Source organism: Labeo rohita, chromosome 2 (genome assembly GCF_022985175.1).
Source record: "Labeo rohita strain BAU-BD-2019 chromosome 2, IGBB_LRoh.1.0, whole genome shotgun sequence".
Taxonomy (NCBI): domain Eukaryota; kingdom Metazoa; phylum Chordata; class Actinopteri; order Cypriniformes; family Cyprinidae; genus Labeo; species Labeo rohita.
This window is the reverse complement of record NC_066870.1, coordinates 27,417,544-27,433,373: the sequence shown is the minus strand read 5'-3', so window position 1 is coordinate 27,433,373 and position 15,830 is coordinate 27,417,544. Positions and strand designations below refer to the sequence as shown.

At 34.3% G+C, this 15,830-nt stretch overlaps 2 protein-coding genes across 2 annotated transcripts; one reads left to right on the top strand and one right to left on the bottom strand.

Moving 5' to 3' along the window:
- The first annotated feature begins 2 nt into the window (after positions 1-2).
- On the top strand, positions 3-11,826 carry si:ch211-14a17.10 (myosin-11). Its single transcript, XM_051092383.1, has 42 exons — positions 3-78; positions 173-238; positions 386-469; positions 562-651; positions 771-830; positions 973-1,035; positions 1,123-1,209; positions 1,309-1,398; positions 1,512-1,598; positions 1,696-1,773; positions 1,869-1,958; positions 2,056-2,118; positions 2,338-2,400; positions 2,777-2,836; positions 2,931-3,005; positions 3,135-3,221; positions 3,316-3,393; positions 4,025-4,087; positions 4,302-4,391; positions 4,533-4,622; positions 4,704-4,793; positions 4,899-4,988; positions 5,137-5,226; positions 5,346-5,408; positions 5,498-5,557; positions 5,651-5,710; positions 5,909-5,977; positions 6,158-6,244; positions 6,749-6,829; positions 6,915-6,983; positions 7,319-7,408; positions 8,154-8,231; positions 8,673-8,762; positions 8,884-8,973; positions 9,114-9,203; positions 9,870-10,016; positions 10,157-10,246; positions 10,342-10,419; positions 10,601-10,747; positions 10,839-10,910; positions 11,003-11,038; positions 11,154-11,826. The coding sequence occupies exons 1-42, from the start codon at positions 27-29 to the stop codon at positions 11,699-11,701; spliced, it is 3,831 nt and encodes a 1,276-aa protein (XP_050948340.1). The 5' UTR covers positions 3-26; the 3' UTR covers positions 11,702-11,826.
- A 386-nt stretch (positions 11,827-12,212) lies between these two features.
- On the bottom strand, positions 12,213-15,574 carry c2h14orf119 (chromosome 2 C14orf119 homolog). The gene is made up of 3 exons (XM_051092395.1): positions 15,297-15,574; positions 14,508-14,926; positions 12,213-12,597 (listed from the first exon to the last, which is right to left on the bottom strand). Exons 2-3 carry the CDS (start codon positions 14,922-14,924, stop codon positions 12,424-12,426), a joined length of 591 nt encoding a protein of 196 aa, XP_050948352.1. The 5' UTR covers positions 14,925-14,926; positions 15,297-15,574; the 3' UTR covers positions 12,213-12,423.
- Between the last annotated feature and the right edge of the window lie 256 nt (positions 15,575-15,830).

Here is a 15,830-nt window from a genome sequence, read left to right as displayed (position 1 = left end):
CAGGCCTCCAGAAAGACCTTGATGAGATGAAGGTTAAATGTAGGGATTCTTATAAAGTAGCAAAGGACAATATTGATGGTGAGTCAACCCATCTTCATAACACAAATCTAAGTATATATAAACCACTCATATTAATAAAAAAAACTTTTTATACTGGTGGATATTTTTGCAGGTCTTAAAAACCAGCTGGATGGGCTTTTCAAACAAGTTAGTGCCATCCAGAGTCCAGCCAAAGATGGTATGTGGAAAATAATGATTCTGGTGAACATAAATAATGATAGAATTCTGGGAAATTTAGATTTATCACCTTTTCTATGGCATTTTATTAAAGACTAGCAAAAAGACAATAGCTGACACTTTTTACCCTTGTCTTCTACCTATTTAGTCTTAAACATTCTCCAGAAAGTCGTCGACCTGCAGGAGCTGGAAGCAATAATAAACACTGAGAGAAATGCCACAAAGATTGAAAGTGTGTTGCAACAATATTACTTTTATTATTAACTTCAACATTATCTCAATATTCCATGTATACTCACACCATTTTTCTATAAAAATCAACAGGACTGGACAAGCGTCGAAAGGAAGCTGAGAAAGACTTAGCAGAGATGAAGAAAGACTTTTCGGGAAGTGTTGAAATTTTCGACGGGGCAGGTACCGCGATACACCCCTGTGCATGGAGCAATACCACACTGACACTGCACTTTGAGCCCTTGCTCAATTCCTAACCAAGGGAAATTGAAATAATTGTTTGTTCATTTTTCTTCATCTAGTTTCAAAGATAAACAAAGAGATGTTGAAAAGCGATAAGGCAACATCGACACCTCTTAATGGTGTGTATAACCAAAACAGGTCTCTTTTGATTGATATCATCTAAAGTCCAACTGTATCATCAACAGTGAATACATAACCAAAAAGTGACTGAAATGCCATCCTTGTAACTTCACATGCTTATTTATAATATCTACTCTACAGACTTAAAGAAGTACATGGAAGACAAGCTCAAACAAGGGGAACAAGGCGATGTTGCAAAACAGGGTGAGTTTTAAAGCAGTGGAGCCTTTTGGATCAGAAATGCTTTTCAGTGATTGTGAATGAAGTTCTGAAAGGTGGATTTTTTTTTAGTGCTGCAGATTGTTAAATTGCAAATTGAAGCAATTGAACTAATGACACGTATCTCTGGTAAATTTAAGATGCAAGCACAGATGGATGGTGAGTGTTCAGTGTTGATGTTTACAAAATCCTTATCAGGCTAGAAATATGTGAAGTTGCAGTTTATGATTGTTTCATCTAATTTTGAATGTTTCATAGCAATTACAAGCAAATTGGAATTCAAAAATGGCCTCCTATCAGATCTGAAAGAGGAACGACAAGAGAGTAGAGGGAAGACACAAAAAATTGGTATGGTTTGTTTTCCAGTTCGCACCACAATAAATTCATAATTTATGAGACAGACAAATAAGAGGTTCCTGATTACTGTAGCATATCCTTTGCATTTTGTTTTGCGTTCACAGATATGCTCATAGCAGCAAATGAGAAGGAAATATTAGAGCTGAATGCTGAATTATCAGCTCTTAAACAAACATTTGTTCAGATTGATGGTACTGGAATCAGATTAGTAATTATATATGAAGTCAGTATTTTATATTTAGATATGGGAATCACTCATTTATCCTGCCAATATTTCGTATCTTGTAGAACAGGCAAATGCATTTGATGGGAAAAGAACAGAAATAATGGACAAAATTGCCAAACTGAAGGGCAAAGATGAGCTAAGTAAGTTTCTTTCAGTTGAACATACCCGATTCCTATTTCTTGTGAGTTATTGTTTTCAGTGTCACTGTTTTTGAATTTTTTTTTGCTACTGTTAGTTTCTAGAATTCTTAAACTCCAGTTTGAATTTATGGAGGCAGTAATTACTGCACAGGGACAAATGAAAGCAGACGAATTTAAGATAAATGGTAAGATCTGAATGTTTTTTATTAGTATTATCTTTTTTAAAAAAATCATTTTTTGGTAGTTGTGATGTTCATGTGATTTTGGGTTATTCCTTCTCAGATCTCCAGAAAGAGCTTGAAAAGGAACAGGAGAGGGCATTATATCTGGATGGTGACAACAGAAGTAAGATCGATGTAACATGGATGCTCACGGATGCTTAATCCAAAGTGATGAAAAAAGACTCTTCTGTACAATAACACTATTAATCATAGTATTAGTCAATTAATCATGGTATTCACAATATTCATTGTATAGTGTGTCATAGCAGTTAATGTTAGCCTTGTTCTTCATCTCAGATTAAACATTTATTGTTAATTAATCTGTCATCTCTTCTACACCCAGGTTTACGCAAAAAGCTGTTTATCCAGGCAGAGCAATGCAAAGATGTGATGGATCAGTACAAGAGTGAGACATTTTACTCTACTTGCCCACAGCAAGCGGCCATATGAAAGCTTTGTTTATGTGAAAGCAACAGGAGAAATCCTACTAATCTTACTATTATTGTGTTGCAATAACACTCTTAAAAATAAAAGTTCCAAAAGGGTGTTTTTGCACTGAGGCCATAGAAAAACCATTTTTGGTTCCCCAAAGAACCTCTCAGTGAACAGTTCTTAAAAGAACCATTTTAAAGAAAATCTAAAGAACCTTTTTCGACTATAAAGAACCTTTTCTGCATTTGAAAGGTTCCATGGATGTTCAAGGTTCTTCATGGAACCATCGATGCCAGTGAAGAACCTTTATTTTTAAGAGTGTATCATTATTTATGTATTGTCTTTTCCAGATGCAGAAGCTGAACTAAATACTCAAATAAATAAGGTAACAGATAAAACCTCAAAGGGAGGTGAGTTAAGTCAAATTTTAGACACACAAAATATATTTTACACGCCCTACTTGCATTTAATTTAATAAACATGGCAACATTTTCTTTTCCACAGCTCTCCAGATTATTTTGCAAGGCTTTGAAATAGACCAACTAACGAAGCAAATTACAGCATCCCCATCTAATGACAGTATGTCTCTTTTTTGTACTTTTTATAATTCAATTTAAACCATTTCCAGTGCATATTGTAATGCTTTTCATCCTTATGATTTCATATATAAATGTAATAACTGTTTACTTTTTTGTATATTTTTAATAGATTTGAAGCGAACACGGGATGACAAACTCAAAGAACTGAAGCTGAAAAAGGAGGAACTTCAGAAAACTGATGCTAGCGCTGAAAAAAGTGTGACTGGTTGTCTTTGCATTAGTATCTGCCATAAAGGTTAATGTCTTTTGACTCACACCTAAGCATTCATGTTTTTGTCTCTGCTTGTCAGTTCTTAAAGTGATATCGCAGATGGAGGAAATCTGGAAGCTACAGACTGAAGATCCAGGCAACATAGATAAAATCAGCAGTGAGTATATAATGCAGTACACATGCAGTAGTTATTCTAATGGGGAAAAACTGATAATAAAGTCCAATTTACACCACAACGGCAGTCGCTGGCAAACTGTACCGTATTTGGTCAGCTGTCGGCGATGCATCTGTTGGTGCAGCGTAAATTAAATGGAATATAAATGCAACATTTAAATGTAATATAAGTCTCAGGTGTCCCCAGAATGCGTCTGTGAAGTTCCAGCTCAAAATATGTATTATATCATTTTAAAAAAGCCTATTTTGAGCAGAAGCAGAAACAAGCTGTTTCCGTGCATGTCTCAGATACTCTGCCAAAAAACATCTGTTTGGTTTTGATTATTATGTCTATCGTACTGAAATCATGCGTTTTAAAGCCATGTTAGTTTAAACTTCTGATGTACGTTTTTCAACCGAAGCACATGCACAGAAAGTACTAAACTAAGTTCCCTTTCATGTCTTATTGCACTGAAACTGTCAAATACACACAAGTTTATGTTAAAGACACACGAGTTACAAAAAAATTATTAGGTGCAGTGGGGACCCAAATATAGCTTTTAAACATGGAAAAAGTCAGATGTTCATGATATGTCTTCTTAAAGGTTTCAGCACACGTTCTGTTTTGGTTTCAGAGCTGCAGGAGAATCTCCTGAAGTTGATTAACGATTTAGATGATAAAATGGCTTCAAAACCAAGTGAGTGGAAAGTTATGGTCTTTCTTTGGAACTAAGGCTGATGTTATTATGCAGTTACATTCACACATATCTATAGATAGATTAATAGTTACACTTTCAAATGCCTTTTGAGTATTACACTAGCTCAAATCCGTTCATCTATGTACCAAATTCATCATTTGTTCAGATTTTTGAGGCAGAACAATCAATATTGCTTTATTTTCGTCTGTCTCAGTGCTGAAAATCATTGCTCTCCAGTCTGGTGTAACCTGGATAAGGGAAATGCTGAAAACTGTGACTAAACAGGCTGAGATCGAGAAAGCTGGTTGGCAATGATACTTTTAAGTACTTTAAAAGAGCTTTAAATAATGGTGTAACATTTACACTATAAATACATGAATTGTCACAAATGGAGAGATTGTAAATCTGGTTGGATCATTGCTATATTTACACTGACTCCTGACAGAGATCCAAAAGGAACTGGATGCCAAAAACCGTAAGCTGAATGAAAAAAACAAAGAGTTGACTGCTGCGACCGATAACATCAGTCAGCTAAGTAAGTGAACCTTTTGTTTTCAAAGCTCAAACAATAACTGAATTGGCAATCTTAGCTGTCATTGAAATGCTTGATTTACAGAGCAAGATATTGCTGCTTTGAAGAAAGACATTTCGGCGTTGGAAATCCAAAAAGAAACAGCTCAAAACAGTGCAGAGCAGACTATTAAGGGTATACCTCATTTGTTCAACAGCAATCCATGAATTGATTTTAATGATTGTTTTTTTTCTTTGATTGAAACAAATTAATTTCACTGAATTGTTCTCTCTTTCACAGATCTGCAAAAAAATCTAAAACAGAGTGTCGAGGCATTGGATGATGCAAATAAATCACTAAAAGAGAAGAATGGCATCCTATCACAACAAAGTAAGTTACTGAAGAGATTCACCAAATTCATCAAAGCAATAAATGATCAGGACTGGATGAAAAAACATGCATTTGTGGATTTGTCTGCCAATGTCCAGTTCATTGCTCTATAATGTAACCTGATGTCCTGATGTCTTTTTAACCTTAGCTACAAAGATCAACAATCTCTTAGACGAAGTGAGAACCTTGAAACAACAAGTGCAAGAAAAAGAATCACAATTAAATTTCAGAATAGCTGGTGAGTTTCATTCAATCCATTCACCAGTTACAATCTCCTTCACTCGTTTAACAGTAAAGCGCATCAACATTGGAGCTCTCCATTAATTCAAGAGCACAACTTGCTGCTGTTCTTTTTAGATCTTGAAAAGAGCCTAGCATTGAAAGAGGAGGAAAATGCCGAAATTCGTGCTGAGAATGAAGGTAAAACATCATGTTATTGCAGTCTATAACAATTTTAAGTCATTGTTTAAAAAACATTTCCTGATCTTCCCTATTTTGTCCCTCTCTAGAGCTAAAAGCAAATTGTAAGAATACTGCTAAATGCCCTGAACTCGAGAAAAAATATAACGGTATCTCACCTTTCTATCTGCTGTAAAAAGACATTTTGTAAATATGATTTGGACAGTTGTGTAAACAGGATACTTGGTGGCTGTGTGTTACAGAAATGCAGGCTGAATATAACAATACAATTTCTAGGCTGAAAAATGAAATTCTTCAGAAGGGTGAGTGAATGTTTATAATTAAACTGTGTGATAATTAATGATAAAGTTAAATGTAAAATATTATAATGAATGCCATGAATACACAATAAAACAGAAAAACATCATCTTGTGGCAACCCTAAAGTCTGTCTACTACACCCTTATCTACTGTCACATAATTCTCTCTGTCCTATGTTTTTGTTGTTGTTGTTGTTTTCAGCTTTTTACATTAAAAATCTAATTGATGAAATTCAGTACCTGGATAAGCAAATTGCACAAGGATTCCCAGGTATGTCCATTAATTCTGATATCACAAGCAGATTCAACCAGTGCACATACACCTACAGTTTTAATGTTTTTAAAGTCTCTTATGCTCACCAAATATACAGTAAAAACTTATTGTGAAATATTACAAATTAAAAAGATGCTTTTGTATCTTTTACTCAATATATGGTTATTTGCGTCTTAGAACTGCAGGGAGAACTGGAAGAAAAGAAAATGGAATTGGCGGAGGCAAAGCAGAAGTTGCAAGCTCAGGGGTCCATAGCAGCCAAAAGTGAGTCTAACCCCATTTGTGACCCTGGCCTGGACCATAAAAGCAGTCATATGGATCAGTTTTTTGAAACTGAGATTAGACATCATCCAGAAGCTGAATAAATAAGCTTTCCATTGATGGTTTGTTAGAATAGGACAATATTTGGCTGTGATACAACTATTTTAAAATCTGGAATTTGAGGGTGCAAAAAATCGAAATATTGAGAAAATCGCCTTCAAAGTTGTCCAAATAAAGTTCTTAATGATGCATATTACTAAGCAAAAATTAGGTTATGATATATTATGGTAGGAAATGTACAAAATATCTTCATGAAACATGATCTTTACTTAATATCCTAATGATTTTTTGGCATAAAATTTTTGACCCATACAATGTATTGTTGGCTATTGCTACAAATATACTTATGCAACTTCTGAATGGTTTTGTGGTCCAAGGTCACATTTTACCAATTTTCATCTCATCTGAAGAGAGACAATTGTACACTTACACAATGCTTTGTTACAGCTCTGGATGTACTTGAGTTACTAAGTGACATAGGGAAGCTCCAAGAAAATCCAACTGAACAGAATTCAGAAAGGATTCGCAGTAAGTTTAAACAAATCCATTGATGTACTCTCTTAATAATGGTAATTTCTTATCTTAAAAAAGTGACGTTTTTCTCTTCATTCAGAACAGGAAGCTAAATTAAATGGTTTGCTGGGTGAGTTGCAAAACTCTGGAGACGCAGGGCTTGGACTGGGTGAGTTCAACCAGTAGAGCATGGTGCTAGCAACACCAAGGTCATGGGTTTGATTCTTTGCGAACACTTAAAATGATAAAATATTAAAGGAGACCTATTATGACCCTTTTTACAATCAGTATGTAATATAAGTCTCAGGTGTCAGGTGGCTTATCAAAAAAAAGTTACTGGTTCCACATTTTCTGGGTTGGTAGAAGCACCAGGGACCCGATTATAGCACTTAAACATATTTTCATATTTTCAACACAGATTTTCATGTTTTGCCATCTTTGAAAGTCGTTAAACGTGTCTGACAAATGTGTTAATGTAAATGTTTTTCTTATACATTTTTACAGCCTTGAAAATAATGTCTATAAAGGAATCAATGTCCAAACTAAAAGAAGCACAAGAAAAACTTGAAACGAAATATACAAAGGAAATCAATGGTAAGTCAATTATTTGTTTGAGTTAAGGCTGTCAAATGATTAATCCCGATTAATCGCATACAAAATAAAAGTTTGAGTTTGCCTAATATATGTGTGTGTACTGTGTGTAAAGTATATATACATACAAACACATTCATGCATATATTTAAGAAATATTTACAAGTATATGTATTTATTATAATTTTTATATCATTTAATTTATATACACTCCCCTCCAAAAGTTTGGAAACGGCCTAGAAAAGTGGGGTTTTGGACAATATTGGCATGAATCCTTTTTAATTTGTGATAATTTTGCACTGATAAAGGACAACAGAAACTACGAAAAACATATTTTATTACATAAACAGTTTATACATAGAAAAAACAAATTTTTTGACTCATCAAAATATCCACCATTAGCAGCTATTAAGGTGTGTTGACCCAAAAATCTTTTAAAAACCTGGGCCAAGTTTAAACCAGTAACCAGGCATCACAGCTGGCAAAGGGGCATGTCTGACTTTGACATGTATATATTGCTATTATTATGTAATCAAAATGAAAATTATTATTGCTGGTCTTCAATGATAATGTGAAGTTACTTTAATGTATTTGCACAAACAAATGATAAGGATTTATGCTGATTTATGCTGATATCCTCCAAAAAAATATTTTGCACATAACAATCGCGATTAATCATTTGACAGCCCTAGTTTGAGTAAAAGTGGAAATAGAGACTACTAAAGACTTTATTTTTGTTGTTGGTTAGGTCTCAAGGAACAAATAAACAAAAAAGAAAAAGAGATTTCGCTCTTGCAGGCTACCTGCGACCTGTCCGAGAACCTGAGTAAGTAAATGTGAAAGGGCACCAAAGAATACATTTTTGGAAATGATTTTACCCCTCACTTAAAGGGACAGTTCACCCACAAATTTTCATTTTTTGTCATCACTTACTCACCCTCAAGTTGTTCTAAACCTATATGAGTTTCTTTCTTTTTGTTGAACACAAAAAAAAGCAGATATTTTGAAGAATACCGGTGACCAAACAGTTGCTGGTCTCCATTTATTTCCATAGTTTGGGGAATATACAAAAATATCCCTTTAAAGAAATAGTTAAGACAAAAATGAAAATTCTGTCATTATTTATGATGCAATTTTTGGGGTGAACTATAATAATTTCAGCAAAGGAATAGGTAACTGTGCATATTTCCTACCAGATATGTAAATTCTATTGTGCATTCTAACACAATATGCTGTTACTAAGACATACTCTTTTTTTCATGAACAGACAAAAAGATAAAAGAACTAGAAAAGGAGCTTAAGGAAAGCAAACAAAAAATGAAAGAACTACGACAAGAATCAGACGATAAGATTGCATGTAAGTTTCAGAGGAAATGCATGGCTGTAATTTATTTATTTATTAAGCAAGATGCTATGAGGCATATTAAACATGAACATAACTTTGTGTGATCAAATATTATCCTGTCTTTTTTTTTCAGCGCTAGACAAACAAATTAAATCAAAGGACCAGCAGCTTGCTAACACTGAAAATCAGCTACAAAATACAAATGCTGAAAATGCTAATTTGAGTAAGAAAATCTATTTAGGAATAAAGACAACAATATTGCAAAATGAATAAAAAAACCATTTATGCTTGAATCCATATTGCATTTTCACCTTTGCATGACTAGATATTCCAAGCATTTCAGTTTTGTGTCTTTTGTTTCAGTCAAAGAGCTAAACAAACTGAATGATGACATAAAAAAAATCACAGAGGAGAAGTTAATTGCACTGCAGGGTGCAAACAAACAAATTGCTGGTATGACCACACTGTCAAAACACCAAAGACATGTGCTTCATTTATTATCAGATTCACTTTTCCAATGCTATATGTGATCCTGGACCCCAAAACCAGTCTTAAGTAGCAAAGGTATATTTGTAGAAATAGCCAGAAATACATTGTATGGGTCAAAATAGTTTTTTCTTTTATGCCAAAAATCATTAGGATATTACGGAAAGATCATGTTTCATGATGATATTTTGTAAATTCACTACCGTAAATATATCAAAACTTAATTTTTGATTAGTAATATGTATTGCTAAGAACTTCAGTTGGACAACTTTAGGCGATGATTTAATTTTTTATTTTGTGCATCCTCAGATTACAGATTTTCAAATAGTTGTATCTCAACCAAATATTGTCCTATCCTAACAAACCATAAATCTTATTTATTCAGCTTTTAGATAATGTATAAATCTCAGTTTCAAAAACATTTACACTTATGGTTTTGTGGTCCAGGGTCAGGATCTTTAAGATTGTTGAAATGATTAAATGTGTTGGTTTTGATAAATATATGAAAAAAGCAATGATCAACATGTGAGAAACAAACCAACAATAGTGCTTTAAATTTGACCCAATTTACCAAAGTATAATCAGTTTGACCATTTTTTTATTTTAAATTACTAACTGCATTTTTGTTATCAGATTTACAAGAGAAAGTACAAAAACAGGAAGAAAAGCTTGCTAAAAAGGATCAGGACCTGAAGGAGAAGGATGAATCCATTTCTGCATTAAAACAGCAAAAGGACGATATGAAGGGAGAGCTTGAAAAAGTTAAAAACAAAAACAAAGGTCAGTGAGAAAGTCATCCTCTGCTTAAATTCAGATGAGTATTTCAAAAATGGTTAAAATGTCAGATTTGCAACAGATAAACTGTAATGAGTTGATGCATGTTACTCGATATTAACTTTTTTTAAATATATTTTATCCAGATCTAGAGAGAGAGCTTAAAACAAAGGATCAGCAACTTGCTGACACTGAAGCCAAATTAAATGAGACAAATGATGAAAATAAAGCTTTGAGTAAGAATAAAATCACTGAATAATGAATAACAGAATTGTTCATAAAAATCACATATGCATATAGTATTTTAATTATATTTTGCCCTTTGTTTTAGTTCAAAAGCAGAAAAAAATGGAAAAGGACCTACAAAAAGTTACAGAGGAGAAAAAAGAATTACAGAAAGACATTACTGGTATGACAATACGAAGAAAAACTTCATGTTAAAGTTCACGTCTATTTTTTTTCTTTTTTCTTTTTTTTTTTTTTACATGCCTTTACATTGCCCAGTCAGAAGATTTAAATGAGCTATGCAGCTTTATATTTCAAAGTTTTTCCAAGCCTAATAATAAGTATTTTTTCATGCCTCTCATCAGATTTAGAAAATACACTGGAAACAAAAAAACAAGAACTTCATAAGACGGACCAGAAACTCAAGGAAAAGGAAAAAGAAGTTGCTACACTGCAAAAGGAAAATGCTGATAAGAAGTCTGAGCTTAAAGAAAAGGAAGATAAATTACAAGGTGAGTGGGGTGTAATCATTTTTCGGTATGCAAATTACATTTTGGAAATAAGCTAATCTGACAGGTTTTAATATTTGAACAATATTTATAGATGTGATCACTGAGAAAAAGAAACTTCAAGAAAACCTGGATGAGGCCAAACAAAAACTGAAGGAACTTGAGAGTGAGATATCTCTTTTATCTAAGCAGAAAGCATTGCAAGCTTTATTTTGACAAAAATTGACAATGTATTTCTTTTTATAATTCTATATCTAGAAAATATAACTGAAACAAATGAACGTCCTACCAGTGGTAAGTCTGGTTGTAATATACTGAATTTCAAAAAACAAATAAAAACAAAACAATTAGCTCCAGTCTATAAAAATGCAATTAAACTAAATAATATCTGTCTGTGTGCCCACGTCAGAATGGCCGACGTTCGATGCAAAAACTGCCCACCGCAGACTCATCTTGTCGCAGAACGAGAGAGAGGCGCGTACCTCATTACTCCCTCAGTCTGTACCTGACAATCCTGAGCGCTACGACACAGCTATTGCAGCTCTGGGAAAAATTGGATATGATTCTGAAAAGCATTACTGGGAAATAGGGGTGACTGGAAGAAACTGTTATGTTGTTGGTGCAGCCAAGGCGTCCGCTCAGAGAAAGGGTATTTTGAAATATGGCCCTGCAGCTGGCTATTGGGTCATTCAGAAGAGTAGAGGTTCAAAACTTTTTGCCATTGCTGACAGTCAGCTTCAACTAAACACTGATGCACCTTCTATAATTGGGGTCCAGTTGGATTTTAAAAACAATCAGGTCACTTTTTATAATGCAGAAAGGAGGTTTAAAATATATAGCTTTGATGGCAATCAGCTGCAGGGGAAAATCTATCCATATGTTGAAAGCTGCAGTGGTAATGATGAGCCTCCATTCATCTTAAGGCAACCTCAGTCCACCGATTGGCTCAAGCAGTGATCTCCATGTAATAGGAGTCTGTTTTTGTATCCAAAGAAAATGCTTTCTGCTTTGATATTTTGACTTGTTACTACTATCAACTGCATGCTTGAATGGCATCTTTCATTTAAATAAATGATCTATATCTGAAAAAAACAAATGTTTCCAATATGTAGGTGTCTTTTTTAACATTTAAAAGGATGATTCATGCAGAAATTAAAAGTCTGTCATCATTTACTTACCCTCATATTAACTGATTTTCTTTCTTGGAACATAAAAGAAGATACTTTGCTAAATGCCTCAGTACTTTTCAGTGTTTTTAAGTCAGTGGTAACCAGAACTGTTTAATTATCAACATTCTTCGAAATATCTTCTTGGCTGCAGAAGAAACAAAAACATACAAGATTGTAACGGCATGAGGGTCAGTAAATGTTGGCAGAATTTTCATTTTTGGGTGAACTATCATTTTAAAATATGGAGAGAGAATATCTGTGAAACTTGTTGCAGCAAATCCATGCAAAGGAAACATGAAGAGTGAAAAAACATTGTTTATTTTAGAAAAACGTTCAGAAAAAAACTTTTTAATAGGATTTTTTTTGATGGATTTTGCATCCAAACAAACTTTTTTAAGGTCAACACAGTGCTTAGTAGTTCACAAGCCTTTAACAGTAGATTAGTCCATTGGAGACTTGATTTCAGTTTTATTCTCAAACAAACAAACAAAAAATGATGTGCAAAGACCCTCAGTCTCTGCCTGCAGTACCAGCAACTTGGCTATAGAAGTACGCAACAAAGGTTGAATCCTTTTCTTCTAAGCTGTTCAAAAAGGCATTTCTTTCCTCTTCGCTCCATGAATCAAACCACTGAGTCCACAGTCTTAACTGGCATTCAAAAATGTTGGGTGGGCGATCATTCACCTGAAACACAGAGACAAAGAAGATACCCGTGTTATCATACAGATTATGTCAGATAGAAGTTTACATACAGAATGTGCAAAATGTTAAGTATTTTACCAAAATAGGAGGGATCATACAAAAATCATGTTATTTTTTATCTAGTACTGACCTAGATAGATAATCTGTAAAGATATTTCACATAAAAGATGTTTACATACAGTCCACAAGAGAAAATAATAGTTGAATTTATAAAAACGACCCCGTTCAAAAGTTTACATACGCTTGATTCGTAATACTGTGTTGTTACCTGAATGATCCACAGCTGTTTTTTTGTTTTTGTTTTTGTTTTTTTGATAAGTCATAAGTCCCTTTTTGTTCTGAATGGTTATACTGCCCACTGTTCTTCAGAAAAATCCTTTAGGTACCACAAATTCTTTGGTTTTTCAGGATTTCTGTGTATTTGAACCCTTTCCAACAATGGAAAGGAAACCCAATGCATTAAGAGCCAAGGATGAAAACTTTCTGAATTTGAAGATCAGGGTAAATTTAACTTATTTTGTCTTCTGGAAAACATGTAAGTATCTTCTGTAGCTTCTGAAGGGCAGTACTAAATGAAAAAAATATATGATATTTAGGCAAAATAAGAAAAATGTACACATCTTCATTCTGTTCAAAAGTTTACACCCCTGGTTCTTTATACATCATTTTTCAGCATCAGTGAGCATTTGAACCATGTCATAGTTACATATGAGTCCCTCAGTCGTCCTTAGTGTGAAAAGATGGATCTCAAAATTGTTGGAAAGGGTTCAAATACACAAAAATGCTGAAAAACCAAAGAATTTCTTGGACCTGAAAGATTTTTCTGAAGAACAACGGGCAGTTTAACTGTTCAGGACAAACAAGGGACTCATGAACAACTATCACTTAAAAAAAACAAAACAAAAAAAGCTGTGAATCATTCAGGTAACAACACAATATTAAGACTCAAGCGTATGTAAACTTTTGAACGGGGTCATTTTTATAAATTCAACAATTATTTTCTCATATGGACTGTATGTAAACGTCTTTTATGTGAAATCTTATTCAGGTCAGTTCTACATACAAAAAAACTACATGTGTTTTGTACAATCCCTCTTATTTTGGTAAAATGATTAACATTTTGCAGATTCTGCAAGGTGTATGTAAACTTTTGTCCTTATCTATACATACATACATAAACAGCTGATAAATCTCAATTATCCAAAAATAAATGATGCGACAAGTCCATCAATTAACGGGAAAAACATTTGTAATAAATTCATTATTTTAAAATGTTTTTAACTTCAACCTGTTGCTTATAGCTAAAATATAAGCCCTCTGTAATATTGCTTTCTCAAGTGAAAAAGTCGTCTCATTTGAATCAAGAGAGAAAATCAAGTGAAAAACAAAACAAGTGAAAATAGTTAAATAGTTCAGAACATTTCCAAACAAACGTGTTGGTGGATTTTGATGTGAGAGGACAACACATCACCCGAGGAAGTCTTATGGACTAGTATTTTGGCTGAAAGTGACAGTTTAAACTTAAAACGACGTAATAATGAATTTGTTCCTTATAAATACACAGCTTTTCACTTCACAACATGCTAACTGATGCACTAGAGTTGTGTAAATTATTGTGCTGTGGACTATTGTGAGGTTTTTGTCAGTTGTCTGAAGTCTTGTTCCGATGGCACCCATTCACTGCAGAGGATATATTGGTGAGCAAGTGATTTAATGCTAAATTTCTCCAAATCTGTTATGATGAAGAAACAAACTTATCTACATCTGGATGGTCTGAAGGTGAGTAAATCATAAGCAATTTTTAATTTTTAGTTTTTAACTATTCCTTTAAGTACAAGAATCACACAACAAAGAAAAGGGCATGACGTTTCACATAAATTACACCTGCATACCTGCAGTGTGTTGAGTTGGTCTAACAGACTTGACACCTTTCCAGGGACAGCCTTTGAAATGAGATCCTCCATAAAACGTTGCTTCTGGACAGTGTTCCATCCTATAAACCAACTTATTACACATCGTTGCTCCTGAAGCGTCACGAAAGACAGCGGCACAGAGTCTTCTCTGGAGCCCACGTTGAGAGATGTGCAGGACAGTGCATCCAGACGTTGGGGAACGATGCCTCCTGAAGCAGCCGGAAAGTTTGTGATGGAAACTGGAGGATGGGTTGACCAACCTTGTTCGTCTGACATCCCCAACTGTGTAATGGTGTGCTTGGAGACCTGTGTATGGGACAGATCTTCCACTGTAGGGGGCATCCTGGATCCATCTGGCTGGCCTGAGCCTTGTAAAGCCTGGTGGAACCAAGCCATTTCTAATAAAGACAGAAAAAGGAGAATTTTAGCAGGATTTTAAATGATGGTAATAAAAAACTACAGCGTTAATAGAAACGTTGTGTTAATGTTGTTGAGCATTTTTTTTTTACTTAAAATACACACACTGAAACACTGAAGAAGCCACGTTTGTGCATTTTAGCATATACCATAAACTCGGCTCAAAGGCTTCCTAAAACTCTTAGTTTTGTCTTGCATCGTACCATGTGCATTTATACGGTAGACTACTACTTCCTTGATACGACAGACTATGCTAACGTCAGAATGCTAGCTGATCAAAACAAACGAGTAACGTTAACCTCTTTTGCAACTATTACTTATATCAAAATGTCATTTTAAATAAAACGTTACCCTTTTCTTAGTTGGTCTTGTCAGCTTTCGTCGAAAACAGCATGTTGTTACTTTCAACGTCGGTAAACAGGGAAAAATAATCTCGACTGAGCTGTGAAGCTCAAACGGAGCCGATTGCTGTGTTCAATGCCCCGCTTGCATCGGCTATGACACAGGGGGTTTTGCATATTAGCGATGTCCTATTCGTGAATGAATCTTTCGTTTTGATCGGATCTTTTCATGTTATTCCCAAACCCGACCTAAACGTATTGCTCTGAATCTGACTGAACGATTCGCTAATGAAATGAACTGAATCAGTAAGGGCAGTTGTTGAGTGAACGACTCGGCGAGAGCCGATTCTTTTGAACAAGTCCGATTCATACAGAGGATGTTACTGGAGGGACACATAACCTAACAGCAGAAATGTTATTAAGAAAAGTTTTTCCAGCAAAGATTGTAATTGCGAAATGAATTGATTTAAAGCTGATTTTACAAACTGATTCACTAAAACGAAAGGTTCGAAACAACCGACTCCCTAAAATGAATCGTACTTTG

Coding starts and splice junctions, on each gene's coding strand:
- si:ch211-14a17.10 (XM_051092383.1), top strand. CDS start 27: ATGAAGGTTAAATGTAGGGATTCTTATAAAGTAGCAAAGGACAATATT. Junction 4,623..4,703: donor CGATAACATCAGTCAGCTAA/GTAAGTGAACCT, acceptor CTTGATTTACAG/AGCAAGATATTGCTGCTTTG. Junction 6,245..6,748: donor GGGGTCCATAGCAGCCAAAA/GTGAGTCTAACC, acceptor GCTTTGTTACAG/CTCTGGATGTACTTGAGTTA.
- c2h14orf119 (XM_051092395.1), bottom strand. CDS start 14,924: ATGGCTTGGTTCCACCAGGCTTTACAAGGCTCAGGCCAGCCAGATGGA. Junction 12,598..14,507: donor ACCAACTCAACACACTGCAG/GTATGCAGGTGT, acceptor TCTGTGTTTCAG/GTGAATGATCGCCCACCCAA.